The sequence below is a fragment of the Macrobrachium nipponense genome, chromosome 3, assembly GCF_015104395.2.
Source record: "Macrobrachium nipponense isolate FS-2020 chromosome 3, ASM1510439v2, whole genome shotgun sequence".
In the NCBI taxonomy this organism is placed as follows: Eukaryota; Metazoa; Arthropoda; class Malacostraca; order Decapoda; family Palaemonidae; genus Macrobrachium; species Macrobrachium nipponense.
In genome coordinates this window covers 81,838,549-81,854,142 of record NC_087202.1, presented here as the reverse complement: position 1 = coordinate 81,854,142, position 15,594 = coordinate 81,838,549, and the positions used below count along the sequence as shown (strand labels likewise).

Sequence of the window (15,594 nt, the reverse complement as noted above, 5' to 3'; positions counted from 1 at the left end):
ATTTTGCCTCTACGATAAAATTTCGTTTTGCGAAATGATTACAAGAAATGATCGATCTGCCTTTTCGTTTATTTAATCCGACGATCGAATTTAATTGATTTTTAAAAATATAAATATAGGTAGGTTTATAAAGCTGTTTTATAAAATAAAATGACCTTTGCTATTTTATCAACTTTGCTAAATATAGTATTTTCTGGGATAGACCAGAAAAGGTTACGGTCTCATTAAGTTTTCTGGAATTCTGAATGTACCCCAATACCAACTCTTGCACAAGAGGCGCCATTGCAGTATTGCATCGCGTTCTCGTAATTGAGGGGGCCAAGCTATATGCGAATCAATGACAACTCGTCAAGATCGATTAGATAAACACAAAGTTCTTCCCCCGAACCTTGAGACGTGGCCGATATCAATCTGCAAAGAGCCTTCGATATATTGAAGAAATGAGGGGGAAGAGGTCCTTGCAAATTGACTACGCTGTTCGTGTGTAACTTTGCAACCGTAAAAATTCATTTTGCAAGTTAAACTTCATCGAATATCAGCTAATCAGTTCAAGTACCATCAGGCAAGCAAACAGTTAGATAAAGATAAAAGTTTATGACATCATGAAAGCAAGAAGGACAACGTGTGCTTTTAGGGTTAAAGGTCAGGTTGATTACTTCCTTATGGTTCAAGAGTCCCACTGAATAACGTAGTATAGTATCTCGACATTCAAACGCATCCACTTATCCACTTCTTGGCACATCAACGACCTCCATTGATAGGAAATCGATGTCCTGCACGAGAGGTCACTGACTTTAAAGTATATTTTTGTTGCCCTGGCTTTTGTGAGCCTTCTCGACGCCCGTGGTGGGTGGGTGGGGGCGGGGGTACGATTTCCTGGTACGTGAAAACTATTTATGGTGTGCAAGTCTTCTACGTAAGTTTTCAACTCTTCATGAAAAAGTTTCTGGTATTTTTTATCATATTTGTGTTTATTACTTCTTGAAAAAGTTTCTGATATTTTTTATGCTATTTGTGTTTATTACACACAAACGGTTTCGCTACGACGTATAGGAGTAATTGCAAACTGCATAATGGTGGTCTCTGGTACTGGGAGCGTGGCGTGTGTCATGAATATTGTATTGATCACATGACATAAATGCGTAGCTACTTTGTATCTGGATGGATGATTCTTAGCGAACGCAAACTCGGTATGTGGAATTTGCACAGCGCCCAGAAAGAACACGCTTACACATACATACATACATATTATTACTTATGGATATGACCACGAAAAACTCAAAAATAGAGAAGAGTAGTAATTGTTGATATATTTTTTTTTAAGTTTTACTATAACTTTCTTGGAGAATACTGACACTTCGCTGGTTCACCTATCAGGGCTTTTCTTCAGATATAAACGAACTTTATTTGGTATTTTCCATGTTGCATGTTGGTATTTATAGAAGGGCTAAAAGAAAATACGTAAACAATGCCACAAAGCTTCTGTACTATACCTCAAATTCAATTAGAAAGTTACTTTTTCTATTCCTCTGCAAGGACGTGTTGAAATAGAGAAAGACATGGAATATCAGTACAGTAGTTACTATATTTTGCCGTAAATTGCTGTATGTAATAGAAAAGTACCATTTAAACCACAAAAACAATACTTACTACTGTTTGGTCGAATGCGCTTATGTGTACATGTTTGGTCGAATGCGCTTATGCGTACGTGTTTGGTAGAATGCGTTTATGTGACCGTGTTTGGTCGAATGTGCTTATGTGTACGTGTTTAGTCGAATGCTCTTATGTGTACGTGTTTGGTCGAATGCGCTTTTATCTACGTGTTTGGTCGGATGCGCTTATGTGAACGTGTGTGGTAAAATGCGCATACGGCGGTCGTTTGCATATATTAAAAATCAAGACCTCGCTGAAAGTATTACCGAGAGCTTAAAGCCACTGGATTTCTCAAAAGGTGACTCGAGTAATTTTTTAAGAAAGACTCAGTCCTGTCAGTTGTGGACGAATTCAGTAATGTATCTCATTTACTACCCAGTACAATTTCCACAGGTCGGGCTTCACTCGGTCTGCCCCGGTCTGGAATTTAAACGCTGGGACCTATGAGGTCAAGAGCGCTGGAAGGAAAATTGACAGGAAGAAGGATTGAAAGATGCAATGAAAAAGAAAAAAAAATCAGTTACATCATGAAACAATTGTTAGAGAGGGTGGAAAGTCAGACGGAAGAAAGATAATATGATCGGAGGTTCAGTGAAAGGAATGAAAGAGGTTGCAGCTAGAGGCCGAAGGGACTCTGCAAAGAACTTCTTTTTTTTTGCAGCGTTTCTTAGGCTCCTAGGTATAATATGCCATTATATAGTCATTAAAAAGAGTCCTTATTAAAAATCTCCTGATGTCCTGACCTCATACTTCACTGTTCGTTCAGAATTACTTACTTTAATAGCTTTCATATATATATATATATATATATATATATATATATATATATATATATATATATATATATATATATATATGTACTTTTTTATGTGGTGAGTCAGGGGCAGGAATAGGACTGTCTTAAAATGAGAAGAATAGCTCTCCGTCTTAGTCACGGTCTGTAATGATTTTCGATATCTGTCCTCTATAATATTTATAGAGATATGTTCAAGAGCTCTGGCTGTCAGAAAAGTAATAAAAATATCCCGAGTGCTACAGTGAGTGGTTATTTCCGGCTTTCCTTCACGCACGCACACCTACACAAACATGCACGCATTTGTTGTGTGTGTGTGTGTGTGTGTACACAATCAGTACAAACACCTTTTATCCGTATATAGATTAATCCATAATAGCCTTGGATATGACATCGTTTGAAACCAATTGATTCTAGGAATCAATATGAAACTTTAATATTGAATCTAACGATTACTCTTTTGGGACAAGCAACGTAGTCAAAGGTCAACTGGGTACAGGGTCGAAATGTCTTTTTTTTTTTCTTCTTCTTCCAGGGCTGCTCTATGTGCAGTCTGAAGATTCAAACGTCCTGCTTGCCTAGTTTTAGCTTGCATTGCATGTAGTATCTTCATGAGAGATATTCTCGTGACTTTTTGAGTCCTTCAATAGGTGTTATAAAGTCAGTTGGCCTCTAGCTTTACAGAAGAAAATATTATAGCTGTTAAGTACTGTATTGCGGTTCCAATGTCATTATTATTATTATTATTATTATTATTATTATTATTATTATTATTATTATTATTATTATTATTATTATTATTATTGCAGAATGAAACCAAAGGCAGCGTTCGCGTTCTTGGTAACGGTGTGTCTGCCGTTGCTGGCCGCCTCCCAGAATGCAACTTCCCAAGGAGTGTGGAAGGTCGACCTCCGACAGGGAGCCATCGAGGCTCCGATGACGAAGGCAGAGGATGGGACTCGGTACTACGGCTTCAAGAACATCCCCTTTGCTGAGCCTCCTGTTGGAGATCGGAGGTTCAAGGTGAGTGCTTGTCTCTCTCACTTTTCTTTTCTTGCGTTTCTGCTCGTACACGCTTGGCAACGGTTAAGAAGAGTCAAAATTAGTGTTTCATTTCATGTCCTGTTGCTAAAAGGAAGTTTGTTTGATTGTGGGTGAGATGGTAACTGTTAACCGTTTTGATTGAGGAGGGGAGTCTGTAGAAAAATCTGTTTAAAAAATTTATCATCAGACCAAAATTGAGCACGAACGACGATGAATATTACTTAAAGATTAGTGTGAATTTCATTTTTATAGATGATTCAGAGGAATTGAATTTATCAAATGGGATGCGAACGCTTATTGAAAAGTAAAAGGAAAATTAGATGCACAGAAACAAAAACTAATGAATGGCGTGGGTCTGATCTGGATTCTGAAACTGGAAGAGAAATTAATCTGTCAAATACGAATTGTACACCTGTTTGCTCATTACAGTCTCGTCATTTCTCCCACAGAATCCAGCAGCAGCTGGTCCATGGACAGGTGTAAGGAACGGTTCAGTTTCGAGTGCCGTTTGTCCTCAGCTGGACTCCGAAGCTTTCTCAGAGGGAATGGTCAAGGTGATGGGCAGCGAAGATTGCCTCTACCTGGAAGTCTATGTACCAAAGGTAAGAAGAGGTGATTCTTCGTCCGTCTTCGTTTTACTGCCTGGGTCGTTTCGTTTCCATGAAGTGAGGTATACTGAGATTTCACTCTCTTCATTGTCTCAGTAAGGTACTGAGATTTCATTGTTCATTGTCTCAGTGTTGCACTGAGATTTCACTGTTCATTGTCTCAGTAAGGTACTGAGATTTCATTGTTCATTGTCTCAGTATTGTACTAAGATTTCACTGTTCATTGTCTCAGGAAGGCACTGAGATTTCATTGTTCCTTGTCTCAGTGTTGCACTGAGATTTCACTGTTCATTGTCTCAGTATCGTACTGAGATTTCACTGTTCATTGTCTCAGTATCGTACTGAGATTTCACAGTCTTCATTGCTCCGGTTTTGTTTATACCAATTTTCCCATCTTATTGCCCCATGATGCACCTTTTGTTTGTCTTTGCAGTTTAGTCTCATTCAATATTAAGAACAAATAGAGCACGAGAGGCACCCACACCCGACTGGTGTTTCCGAGCAAGTGCCCATTTTTTTCATAAACAACCCAACTTATCAGTAAAAAATATATCATAGATAATTGTTATTCAAAGGAAGTCAAGTCAAGGGCAACTTTGGGGACAAATTTTTTTTTTTTTTTTTTTTATTGTTTTATTAGATTGTCGATATCAGACCTCGTATGATTAAAGGTGATTATAATTGAAAGAGACTCTGCTTCAGAGTTTAGTGACTAACTTGACATATATGTAGATTTAATCCCTGTCGGTTGGCAGACTGACAGATGTAAGTCTGAAGGTGAGTCGATTATTATTATTATTATTATTATTATTATTATTATTATTATTATTATTATTATTATTATTATTATTATTATTATTATTATTATTATTTGAATCCATTCTTGTAACGTCAGCATAGAATTAACAAGGTTCCATCAAAATACGGGATAAGTTGCAAGCGAACATAAATTCCAAATAACAATGTACCAGCTCAAGTTACGTAAGCTAAAGAAAAAAGAGCGCAGCGCACAGCGATAACGCACAAAAAAAAAAAAAAAAAAAAAAAAAAAAAAAAAAGAAAAAAAAAAGGAGATTTACAAACTTTCCCACGGTCACTCTGGGCAGCAGACTCCCTATCGTGATCATTTAGCAGATATCCGTGACGTTTTCCATCAATTTATTCATCAGCGTATTTACGTCAACGTAGCAGCTCCTCCCACGTGAATGATTACCTATTAACAAGGGCTGCGGTGCCGTATGATTCCTTTTTCCCCTTTGCGTGATGTTCCTGTGTTTCTTTCATCCGTTTTCTGTTTGTAAGGCTGACGGGTAGAGGTGTTTAAACCTACCTTCTCTTGAAAAGGAACTAAAGACGAATGATAAGCGGTTTCTCATACTATAGAGGGGATGTAGACATGAAGATTTGGGACCTCATTTTTTTTAAAGACTACTTTGATGGTGTTATAAACAACTTGAAATAGTCAGCGCAAGTTTTAATTAAACAATTTTATAACTATATTCAAAGATCGGGAAAACTCACTGCCGTATACCAGCGTTCGTTAGCGCCTCAGTGGCGTGATCGGTATGTTCTTGACCTGCTACTTCGGTGGCCGCGAGTTCGATTCGCGGGCATTCCATCTAGGTGTTAAGAGATGTTTATATTTGATGATAGAATTTCACTCTCGACGTGGTTCGGAAGTCGCGTAAAGCTGTTGGTCCCGTTGCTGAATAACCACTGATTCCATGCAACGTAAAAACATGCATACAAACAAACAAACCAGTGTTCGTTAAGAATGGTCTTACTTTACTTTCACTTTTTTTTCGACAGCTTTTGTTAAGGTAGATACCAGCAAAGTTGTATACTTTCTTTGACTTTATAAAGATACCCTAGTGATCTGTAAAAGTACATTTTCTTGACAGTGTCTTTACACGATGTGAGACCCCACTTTGTCACTATTGATAATGAATGGAAATGCATTGCTGATCTACTTGCAACTATAATTGGGTAGCGATTAGTGAGAAATTGAAGTGTTTTTAACCACACTTAGAAGCACTTGCAGAAGTTAAGTTCATCCCTTGTAAGTGTGCAGTCTCTCAGCGCTTGCACATTTATTCAGGATGTTTGGAAGATATAATTGTTGGGTTTATCTGTGTAATGTACATATGTTGGTTTTGTGGTAATTAGTCTTATTAACTCTGAGTATCTTTCTTGTGCTTCGTTGACAGGTTAAAAGAGTCATCGTAACTTGAATGTAGATTGTACTGGCTGTTTTTCTGAATGACATATTATACTAATACATTATCTTTTAAACGACCCTTTTTTGTTTAATTTTGAAAATCATCGGCTTTTTGGACGTGCAAAGACAGATATTTTTAGTGCTGTTTCTATGCGGTAAATATTACATAATGTGGCTAGCAAACGATTTATTGTGTTTCCTGTACGCTACTAGATTTTGCAGGATATGGTTTTTATTTTCTTTACTGAAAGGTAAAACCAACGTCGGTATCCGATACGGGTCTTTACCTGCGTCACTTCGTACCAAACTTCCTGTGTACATTTTTTTCATTCCTGTATTTTTGCTTCCTGTGTAATTTTACCCCATTCTTGCTGCACTCAGGCAATAATGACTGTTCTACTATATTTTTTTATATGTATATATATATATATATATACTATATATATATATAGATATATATTATCTTATATATATATATATATATTGGTGCAGCGATTGCTACATGTTCCCCGTCGAGTTCGGGTATATTGCGTGACGAACACAAACGGCACGAAATACGTTTGGGGGGGATTATAGTAGGTCATTCATTATACGTAATTGTACATTGCAATCTTTTTGAACATGCAGGACATCTGGGTCATTATACCGAGAAAACTACAGTATGTCAAAAATACTTAGAAATGAGTGATGCAAAATAATGACGCCTGCCACCACTTAGTATTTGATGTTACCTTACATATAAGATCTTTTGGTTTTCGTAGGCCCTAGCAAAGTTGACTCTCTTGTTATCTAATCCAAATATAGAATTTTGAACTTAAAACTAATAGTTATTCGTTCTTACAGTCGGTTTAGTTCACATGCATGCAAACAAAGAAGTACGTATAGTTCTCCTCATACCACGTATTTGCAATTATATGTCGTCTGTTTGATCTCAGTTATAAATAACAGAAATGAAGGAAGTTGTCAGAGTTACCAGTTGACATAATGAAATAGATTAAATAGATTTAATAGATATATACCTGGTAAAAGCCAAGACGTACAATAGATAGAAGGAGGTTTCTCTGGAAACCAAGAGAGGTGCTTCCATTCCAGAGAAGGGCAGTCGAGGCGTTGGATATTTTCCATTAAAATGTGACGCCATAGCTAAGAAGCTTGACAAGTTTTGTGTGTGTTAGTTAGAGTCACAGGTAGAGAATCATCAGAAGTTATTGACATTATATGTGATCTGATTTTGTAAAAAAACAAAGTTACTGAAGTTATGATTTGATTGCGTAAAAGTAGAGGGTTGTGTTTTATCAGTTGAGTGAATAATGGATGTCTATTCAAATTGTGTAATGAGTTAAGATTCCCTTCAGTGATTTTTTTGTCTTTGTTTTAGAAAAACGCCTCCGAGTTCCCCGTCATGGTGTGGATCCACGAGGGCGGCTTCCTTGTAGGAGGTGCTTATTACGACCCCACACCCCTCATGAAGGAAGACGTCATTGTGGTCGTCATCCAGTACAGACTTGGTGCCTTGGGTGAGTCCTTTGCAGATTTCGCCTTTCCAGATCCGACATGATCAGTTTATCTTGGAGTCATTTCTCACTGTGGGGAAGGTTAGGTTAGGTGAGAAAATATGATTATGACGAATACTTTGCTTTGTGATTTTAGAGGTATTGTAATAGATGTCTTGAATATTGACCATTGGATTTTAGAAGTATTGCAGTTCGGCGTCTTATGACAGTCATACTGACCCTCGTGGGACTTGTGTAAGTGCTTACGGAAGCGTAGTTAAATCCTTCAGAATTTGCGAAGCCTGGGACGTTTGCAATCCATTTTCCCTGCTGTTTCAGCGGACGTCATTCACTGACATTCAGACCCTTCCAGTGTGCTAAGAAGAAATCTGTCCTATCATCTTGGACCTTTGCAGAAATCTGTCCTATCATCTTGGACCTTTGCTTGTTTTCTTGTGACATCTTCGGTTTTCCTGGAAAATGATTTATCTACTGAATAGGAAGGAATGTTAAAATTTTCCTTTCGAAGGCGTCCTTGTAAGTACTTAAGTCTTAAAATAAGAGAAGCAGTCTACTGAATATATTCCAGAGTATCATCATTTGAAATTTTTATGACTATTCCTGTTTTATGAGACTTGCAAAGGAAAAGGTAACACATAAAAGAATGATCTGGAAGCGAAGTTATTTTTCTAGGATGGAAATTTTCAAACTGCTATAGGTGCTTTATTACTTTTCTGTTTGAATCCTCTTCAAAAAAGGCATCTGGCTCAAAATGTGTCATATGCTTACCAGCTCTTGTTCCAAGAAGCGAGTTACATGTAAAGCACCAAGGATCAGTGTAGTCACTTCCCCGACCTTTGGTTCAAGATCACTATGAATTCTAATATTCCTACGGACGTTTTTCTCCCTGCCTGGTTTGATATAAAATTGTGAGGTACTCATTTTATCTACCGTGAAGTTTCTTAAAGGCCTAGGGACTAAACATATTTTGTGGCTCTTAAGAAGAGGCAGCTTGATAGCACAAGAGAAATTAAATTTGAGTGAGGTGCCAACTTTATGTTCCACTCTAAATTATATACATATTCATGTTTCAGGCTTCTTGTCTACCGGAGACGCAGTCATGTCCGGTAACTATGGTTTGAAGGATCAGGTGATGGCCCTCCAGTGGGTGAAGGAAAACATCAAAGCTTTCGGAGGCGACCCCAACAAAGTGACCATTTTCGGCTCGAGTTCTGGAGGAGCATCTGTTCACCTCCTCATGCTGTCACCTATGGCCAAAGGTAAACAATTTCGCAATTTCAGTTTTTATTAGTGTTGGTCCCACATTCATTCGCAATTTTCATTCCCTTCTTATCCGTAACCACCCTTATTGTTAGTATTTTCATTTCAGAATATGACCTTTAGAGACTTATTTAAACCTCAGGCCCCATGAAAGATACGTATAGTTATTCACAAACGTCGATCCACAGTGAAAGCACAGATTTCTGTGTGCAGTCATGCTTCTGCCAAACCCCCGCTATAGATAAGAAAAATCTCCTTTTCAGGCCTGTTCCACAGAGCCATTGCTCAGTCCGGGACCGCGTTATTCCCTGGCCTTCTAAGGGACGACCATCGACAGACTGCAGGCAAAGTGGGTCAGATGCTGAACTGCTCCAATGTCAACACAGTCAACTTGGATTCCAAAGGTCTTTATGACTGCCTCAAGAATGTTTCTGCAGAGCACTTCGTCAAGGTTGCCAGTAATTTTACCGTAAGTCGATGGTGTTTTAGGTCATGTATGGGCACATATTATTACTATTACTATTATTATTATTATATAGTAGATGAAACCTATTCATATGGAACAAGCCCATAGGGGCCAATGACCTGAAATTTAAGTTTCCCGAGAATATGGTGTCCATCAGGAAGAACTAAGAGAAAGTACAGTGAAATACAGGGAGAAGAGACCCAGCTTATCAAAAAAGAAAAAAAAGATTGTAATTAGAATAATAGGTAAAAAGGTAATAATATGCAAGATGAATATTATTAGGGCAGTCATGCAGTGCATTTTCGCTTGAACTTTTGAAGTTCCATTAAGGAAGACAGCCCTATGCCACTACTGCATACTGTCAGGAAAGAAATTTTACCACTGGAGACCCTTATTAAAGATCCCTAGAATATAACGCTGCTCTCAGTTTATTTCTGTATTGCCTGGTGCTGTGTGGTAACGCTTCCCCTTTACTTGTTTTAAATATTTGGTTGACTTGCAGACTTGAATTTGATCTCTAAAGTATCTGCAGGCCCGTACCTAGAGTTTTTGGTTTGGGGGGGGGGTGTTTGAGGGGGGCTCGTTTTTCCCAAAACTGGACCTTTTCTTATATAAATTCATTGCATATATAGGTATATACAAGATGAAATACTTGAAAATGTTTCTTTAGTTGTATTAAAAAGAAAAATTGGGTATGCGGTCTATGTTCTACCCGATTAGATGCTATTCAAAGTACTGACTTTGGTTAACAGAATTTAACTTAAAATCACTCACAAATATGGTGGCCTATATCATATTCCTATTATCATTCTTATATTTCCTAATGCTAAAGAATGATGTTAATGTTTAATAAAAAAATTTCTAGAAAAAAAGACTTCCCAAAAAAACAAAAGATTGTTATTTTTTACTTTGTAAGAAGTACATGTCAGTGAAAAGGATAGTCATAGAAAATATGGACTTCCAGAAATTTGGGAGGGGCGGGGTTCGTTCGACACCTGCCCTCCCACCCCCACCCCGGTACAGGCCTTTGTGGCCATCTTGGAAGAGACTGATTAAGGTGGAAATGAATCAAATTTGAAACTGAGCTAGTAATCAGTGTTTGTTTTTAGAGTGTGTGATCTCGGCCACGTCAGTGTACTGAGGTTTGTTAAAAAAGATGTCATAAAATGACTAAATACCCTCATTCATTAAAACCGTTTGTTTTTCAGAGATTCTACATATATCCCCAAGTGATGGCACCACGCGTCGATGGCGATTTCCTGCCAGAACATCCCGCCCACATGTTGAAGAAGGGGAACTACAACAAGGTGAACTTCATGACTGGATTCAACAGAGATGAAGGATCACTGGTGATAAGACGTAAGTGTGGCTCTTTCTGTCTAGATTTCTTTTGATGATGTACCGTACAGAGAGAACAAAATCATTTTTATATTGAGGGATTCTTTGCCTAACACTCATATTTTCTCATTTATGTTTACGTAAGATTTGAATTCTTTTAACATGTTGCATCCAAATCCACCTCTTTTCTGTACATTTAGCATTGCTGATGAATAAATCAGACTCCGACGAACTGGCGAGCAACTTCTCTATGCATGGCCCTGTGCTGATGTCGATTCAGGAAGGGCGTAGGACGTCGGCCGAATATATGGCCAGGAGGATATTTGCCCATTACGTAGGAGGGTTCAACATCACGGAGGACACTGCCGATGACGCCGTGCAGGTGATGTATATTTTTCATAAACAGTTCAGTGAAGGAATATCCAGGCAAGATGGCTGATGTAGGGACAATATAAGACTGCATTCCCTTTCTTCCTACGTTTTTCGTTGATGTATCATAGTGGAGTACATCATCATCATCTCTCTCTCTCTCTCTCTCTCTCTCTCTCTCTCTCTCTCTCTCTCTCTCATACACATACATACATTGTGTTCCTGTTGACTGCACCTGGTATTAGTCGACTGTGTTAGTTAACAACCCGTGTGGAAATACTTGTGTAAATCAGTGTTACCAGCTTCTGGAACTAACAACTATAACGAGAAAAAGGTGAGTATTTTGAGAGAGAGAGAGAGAGAGAGAGAGAGAGAGAGAGAGAGAGAGAGAGAGAGAGAGAGAGAGAGGTGGCAACATGGATAGATCATTCAGGTGACCAAGAATTTTCAGACCTCGTACTAGAGACCTCTAGATCAGCACAACTTGATAATATCTTCCTTCCAGATGATCACTGACCACTGGTTTGCTGTGCCCATGGACGTGTCTGCTATGATGCACACCAAACAAGTGACATCCGCCCATAAGGTCTACTTGTACGAACTCCACCATTGTGCAGAAAATAACGACTCCGAGTCATTGAACGCCACTGTCGGAATGAACTGTGAGTATAATTTCTGCTTTTGAAGGAATTTGCATTCACTGGGTAACACATTGATGTATAATATGTTTATTCATTCAGAAAGATGTACAGTAATATTAATTTAGGGTCCATTTAAAAAAAATGGGAAGTCATATCCTTTGGCTCGCATCTACTACTTGCACCACTGCTACTTCGAAGGATAATAAGAGAATGTTAATTGCCGATTTTTTTCAATGGAATATAATATGAAAAAATTAGACTGAATACATAATAATAATAATACTTTTGGTCGTTCATCATTATTTCATCACTTTCTTGTTAGAATTGATGACCCTATTTCTTTTTCTGGCATTAAGTTCTAGCTTTCTTTTCCAGCCAAAGTTCCTTGTTTTCTACAGGTCCTGTTCCAACTCTGCACACTGGATCCAATGGCTTCCCACTTTATTCCACAGACTATATAACCCTATCTATTGGCCTTAGATCAGTTTTTTCGAATATAGTTTTTCTCGTTTCGCTTTTATACTCGAGTAGGCATGCATATATCATTATAAACTTCATGTAAGGATGTATTTACTGATGCATCTACTACGAGGTTGTATTTGAATAGTTTTGATGATGATTGTGATAACGACAATGGTGCTGATCGTCTTCCAGGGGTGGGCCACGGCGATGAGACCCAATATCTTTTCAATGGAACGCATCCCACACCTCTGACGAATCCCATCGACAATTTCATGAGAGAAGTCATGGTTTCTCTGTGGACAAACTTCGCTCGAACTGGGTGAGTCCTTTCTTGCTTCTTTTCAGTGATATGAGAGATATTTATCCTTTTATCTGAACGCATTACAGCAGAGAGTAGTTCATCTTCGAGCAGATGAAAGTGGGGTCTTCTTTTTATATTCTCATGATGCCTCAAACGGCCCAGTAGATGGAAGCCTACAGATGAGTAAAAATAGATTTAAGAGTAAACCAGGCAGAAACGGAGACTAAGATAAAAAGTTTATGTATATTTACAACGGCAGAAAAAAGTAGATAACAGAGACCTTGTCATTCAGTATTCTTCCCATTCGAGTCCTGCCTATAGTGGGACTTCAGATGTGTCATCCACGGTTAATAAGGAAAAAATACTGACAAAAGACCTGAGAAATCACCAGTTCCCGTTTTCCCTTCCATTTCCTAGTGTGTTCGATGTGAGGTCTGCATAGCTCAGTAACTTTCAATCTCTGTTCTTTCCATCCTTTTTGGCAGAAATCCAACGCCTGATATGTCTCTCGGCTTCAAGTGGTCTCCCGTCCGCGGATCCGACTTGCAGTACCTGGTTCTCGTTCCCACACCATACATGAAGAACTCCACCAGATATGAGGTAAGACGAAAATGTCATCTTGATGGGTTAGGTTAAATGGCCGTCGGCCAGCCAGGGCTAGCTTTCCACACCAGTGGCCTTTTTAGAAGTATTCTGAATGAAAGAACTTCAGTCCGGGCTTTGTGGTGTAACAGCACGTATCTTCTCTAGGGCCGGAACTGAAAGTTTCGACCCTCCTTTATATTACCGTAATTTTTTATGGTATTGGGTACACCGGTCGCAATGTAATGTTGCTGGCCTAGTACTTTTTCTACCATTAACCTGCTAGATCCGTTTCGCCGTATTTCCTTTGACTTCCGTCAGCCTCTCTTCTTCTCCTTTATTCTTGTTTCTTCTTTAATTTTCTCTCATGAGTTCTGACTGCATTAAGGGACGGCGTTGACGTCCCAGTTAGGCTTTTCAGAAGGTTAAAGGCAAGAAGATTCTGGGGCCACTCATCGGATTTCTTAAATTCTGGGCCTCCTGTGCTTGTCATTAAAGTCACGTGATATCGTCTTTTGAAAGAGGTGTCATGATTTATGAACATGAATTTCAATCGAAACTAATTAGTTAGGTAACTAGAATGTCGATAAACATACAAAGAAAGTTGTGCCACTGATATCAATTTACTCAGAAAATTATGTGGAAAACCTAAGAATCTAGACAGGATCAGCCGATTAATGAGCAGTAATAGCAGTAACTTATGGATCTGAAAAATCATTAGATTTTGAAAAGAATGATTCATATTACTTTTTCTTTCAAAACCACTTCCAGACTTCAGAGAAGAGCATAGAAGTAAATATCCTGTCACTAAAGTTCCTGAGCAAGTTGTAGCACCTACTAGGCTATAAAGATGAATATTTGTAATTATCTCTTCGTAAACTGAGTAGAGTTGACGTGACCTTTTGCTGATGCTGAGATTTTAAGCAACCTATTATATTTTATAACTGATGATACTCGTTCCTATATGTGCCAGTTTCTAGATTTTCTAACCCCAGTTAAATCAGTTGAAGGCTTTATGTTTTGCATCTCAGTGGCAACAAATTGGTTTGTTTTATACATGGGTAAAATGACGTCATTGATTTTATTCCGAAGCTCCAATTCCTCACCTGGGCTCATTTCGAAAGAAAGGATTCACAAAATTGTATGCAGCGGAAACGGATTAACCATGGCTCATCCTTCGTGAAAAGTCACTGTTAAAAAAATATTTGACCTCCCATTTTAGTTCTGAAACTTTAAGGTTCCGAATGATGGGTTTAATCTGAGGAACTAAGTTAAGGAGGTAAGATTGCGGACTAGTAATATAAGCACAAGAGTTTTATGAAATGAATCTTTGAATGGATTCAAAAGAATAAAAATCTGCAAACATAGTTCGAGTTTTTCGCAGTACCCGAGCCATGCTATTGCCATACATACTTTACTTGTTCAAGGTTTTCAGAAACCTTATTTCGTTATAAACACAGATTTCACCAGTCATGATTGATATATTTGACCGTATCCAATTGCAACGCCAGGTAGACACAGATAATAAAAAACAGCGTCAGTTCCCAGAAAAATTGCTCCTGCGTAAGAGGGAAGAAATTAAAACTTTTATTTTCCAGGATGTGGAGTTCCTGACGAACCTCCCAACGATGCAGAACGAGATTCTGTTCCCGGAGCGCTTCGTCATCGAACAGAATTAGAACAACACCCAGCTCCTCTCATGCTGTTAGTTATGCATTGCTTTACACACCAACTGAAGAAGACCTGCACGTTAAATCAGAATGATCAGTGTTTCTTCACAAGGCCGAAAACACTTGTTTAATTGGTCAAGTTATTAGTTCTAAGTGGCCGTGTAATTGGTCAAGTTATTAGTCCTAAGTGGTCATGGCACTTAACAACTATATAGTAAAGTGTGTGGGGAGCAGCACAATATAGTCTATTATGGCAAATGCACTACCCTGTGATTGTCCTCTTTTGCAATAGAATATTTTGTCAAGACCAAAAATACTTACGGTCGGCACATTAGTCATAAGCTGTCAACACACTTACACAATAATTGTCAGTTTATTCAGCTGTCAAGCTATTTTGTTAAGACGTGTGTCATCTTTACACAGAATTGACTCTCAGATTCATTTGAAGTTTCTGACCTTTTGGGAAAGTTGTATTTGTCTCATTTAAGCGTACAAATAGGAATTTGATGTATAACCTTTTGCACTATCACGATATCAAAAATGTTTTGAAATTATATATATTTTTCACTTTCAGGTCATTAGTTTGTTTGATCCTTTAATTTTCTTCAAGGAAAAAGTGACAATATTAGATCCAGTGTAAGTACAGACATTATGTTTTTGATCGACTTTGTATGC

The 15,594-nt window shown here is 38.2% G+C and overlaps 1 protein-coding gene across 1 annotated transcript in view; it reads left to right on the top strand.

Annotated features, from left to right (window-relative positions):
• Positions 1–15,492, top strand: part of LOC135221853 (cholinesterase 1-like) — a 17,700-nt gene extending 2,208 nt beyond the window's left edge. Inside the window, exons 2-12 of the mRNA XM_064259788.1 lie at positions 3,256–3,469; positions 3,940–4,092; positions 7,695–7,833; positions 8,904–9,089; positions 9,354–9,559; positions 10,765–10,915; positions 11,095–11,276; positions 11,769–11,925; positions 12,559–12,685; positions 13,153–13,267; positions 14,848–15,492. Of these exons, the coding sequence (XP_064115858.1) occupies positions 3,257–3,469; positions 3,940–4,092; positions 7,695–7,833; positions 8,904–9,089; positions 9,354–9,559; positions 10,765–10,915; positions 11,095–11,276; positions 11,769–11,925; positions 12,559–12,685; positions 13,153–13,267; positions 14,848–14,928 (1,710 nt within the window). The 5' untranslated portion in view covers position 3,256 and the 3' untranslated portion in view covers positions 14,929–15,492. The remainder of the gene's footprint in view (positions 1–3,255; positions 3,470–3,939; positions 4,093–7,694; positions 7,834–8,903; positions 9,090–9,353; positions 9,560–10,764; positions 10,916–11,094; positions 11,277–11,768; positions 11,926–12,558; positions 12,686–13,152; positions 13,268–14,847) is intronic.
• Positions 15,493–15,594: the final 102 nt, after the last annotated feature.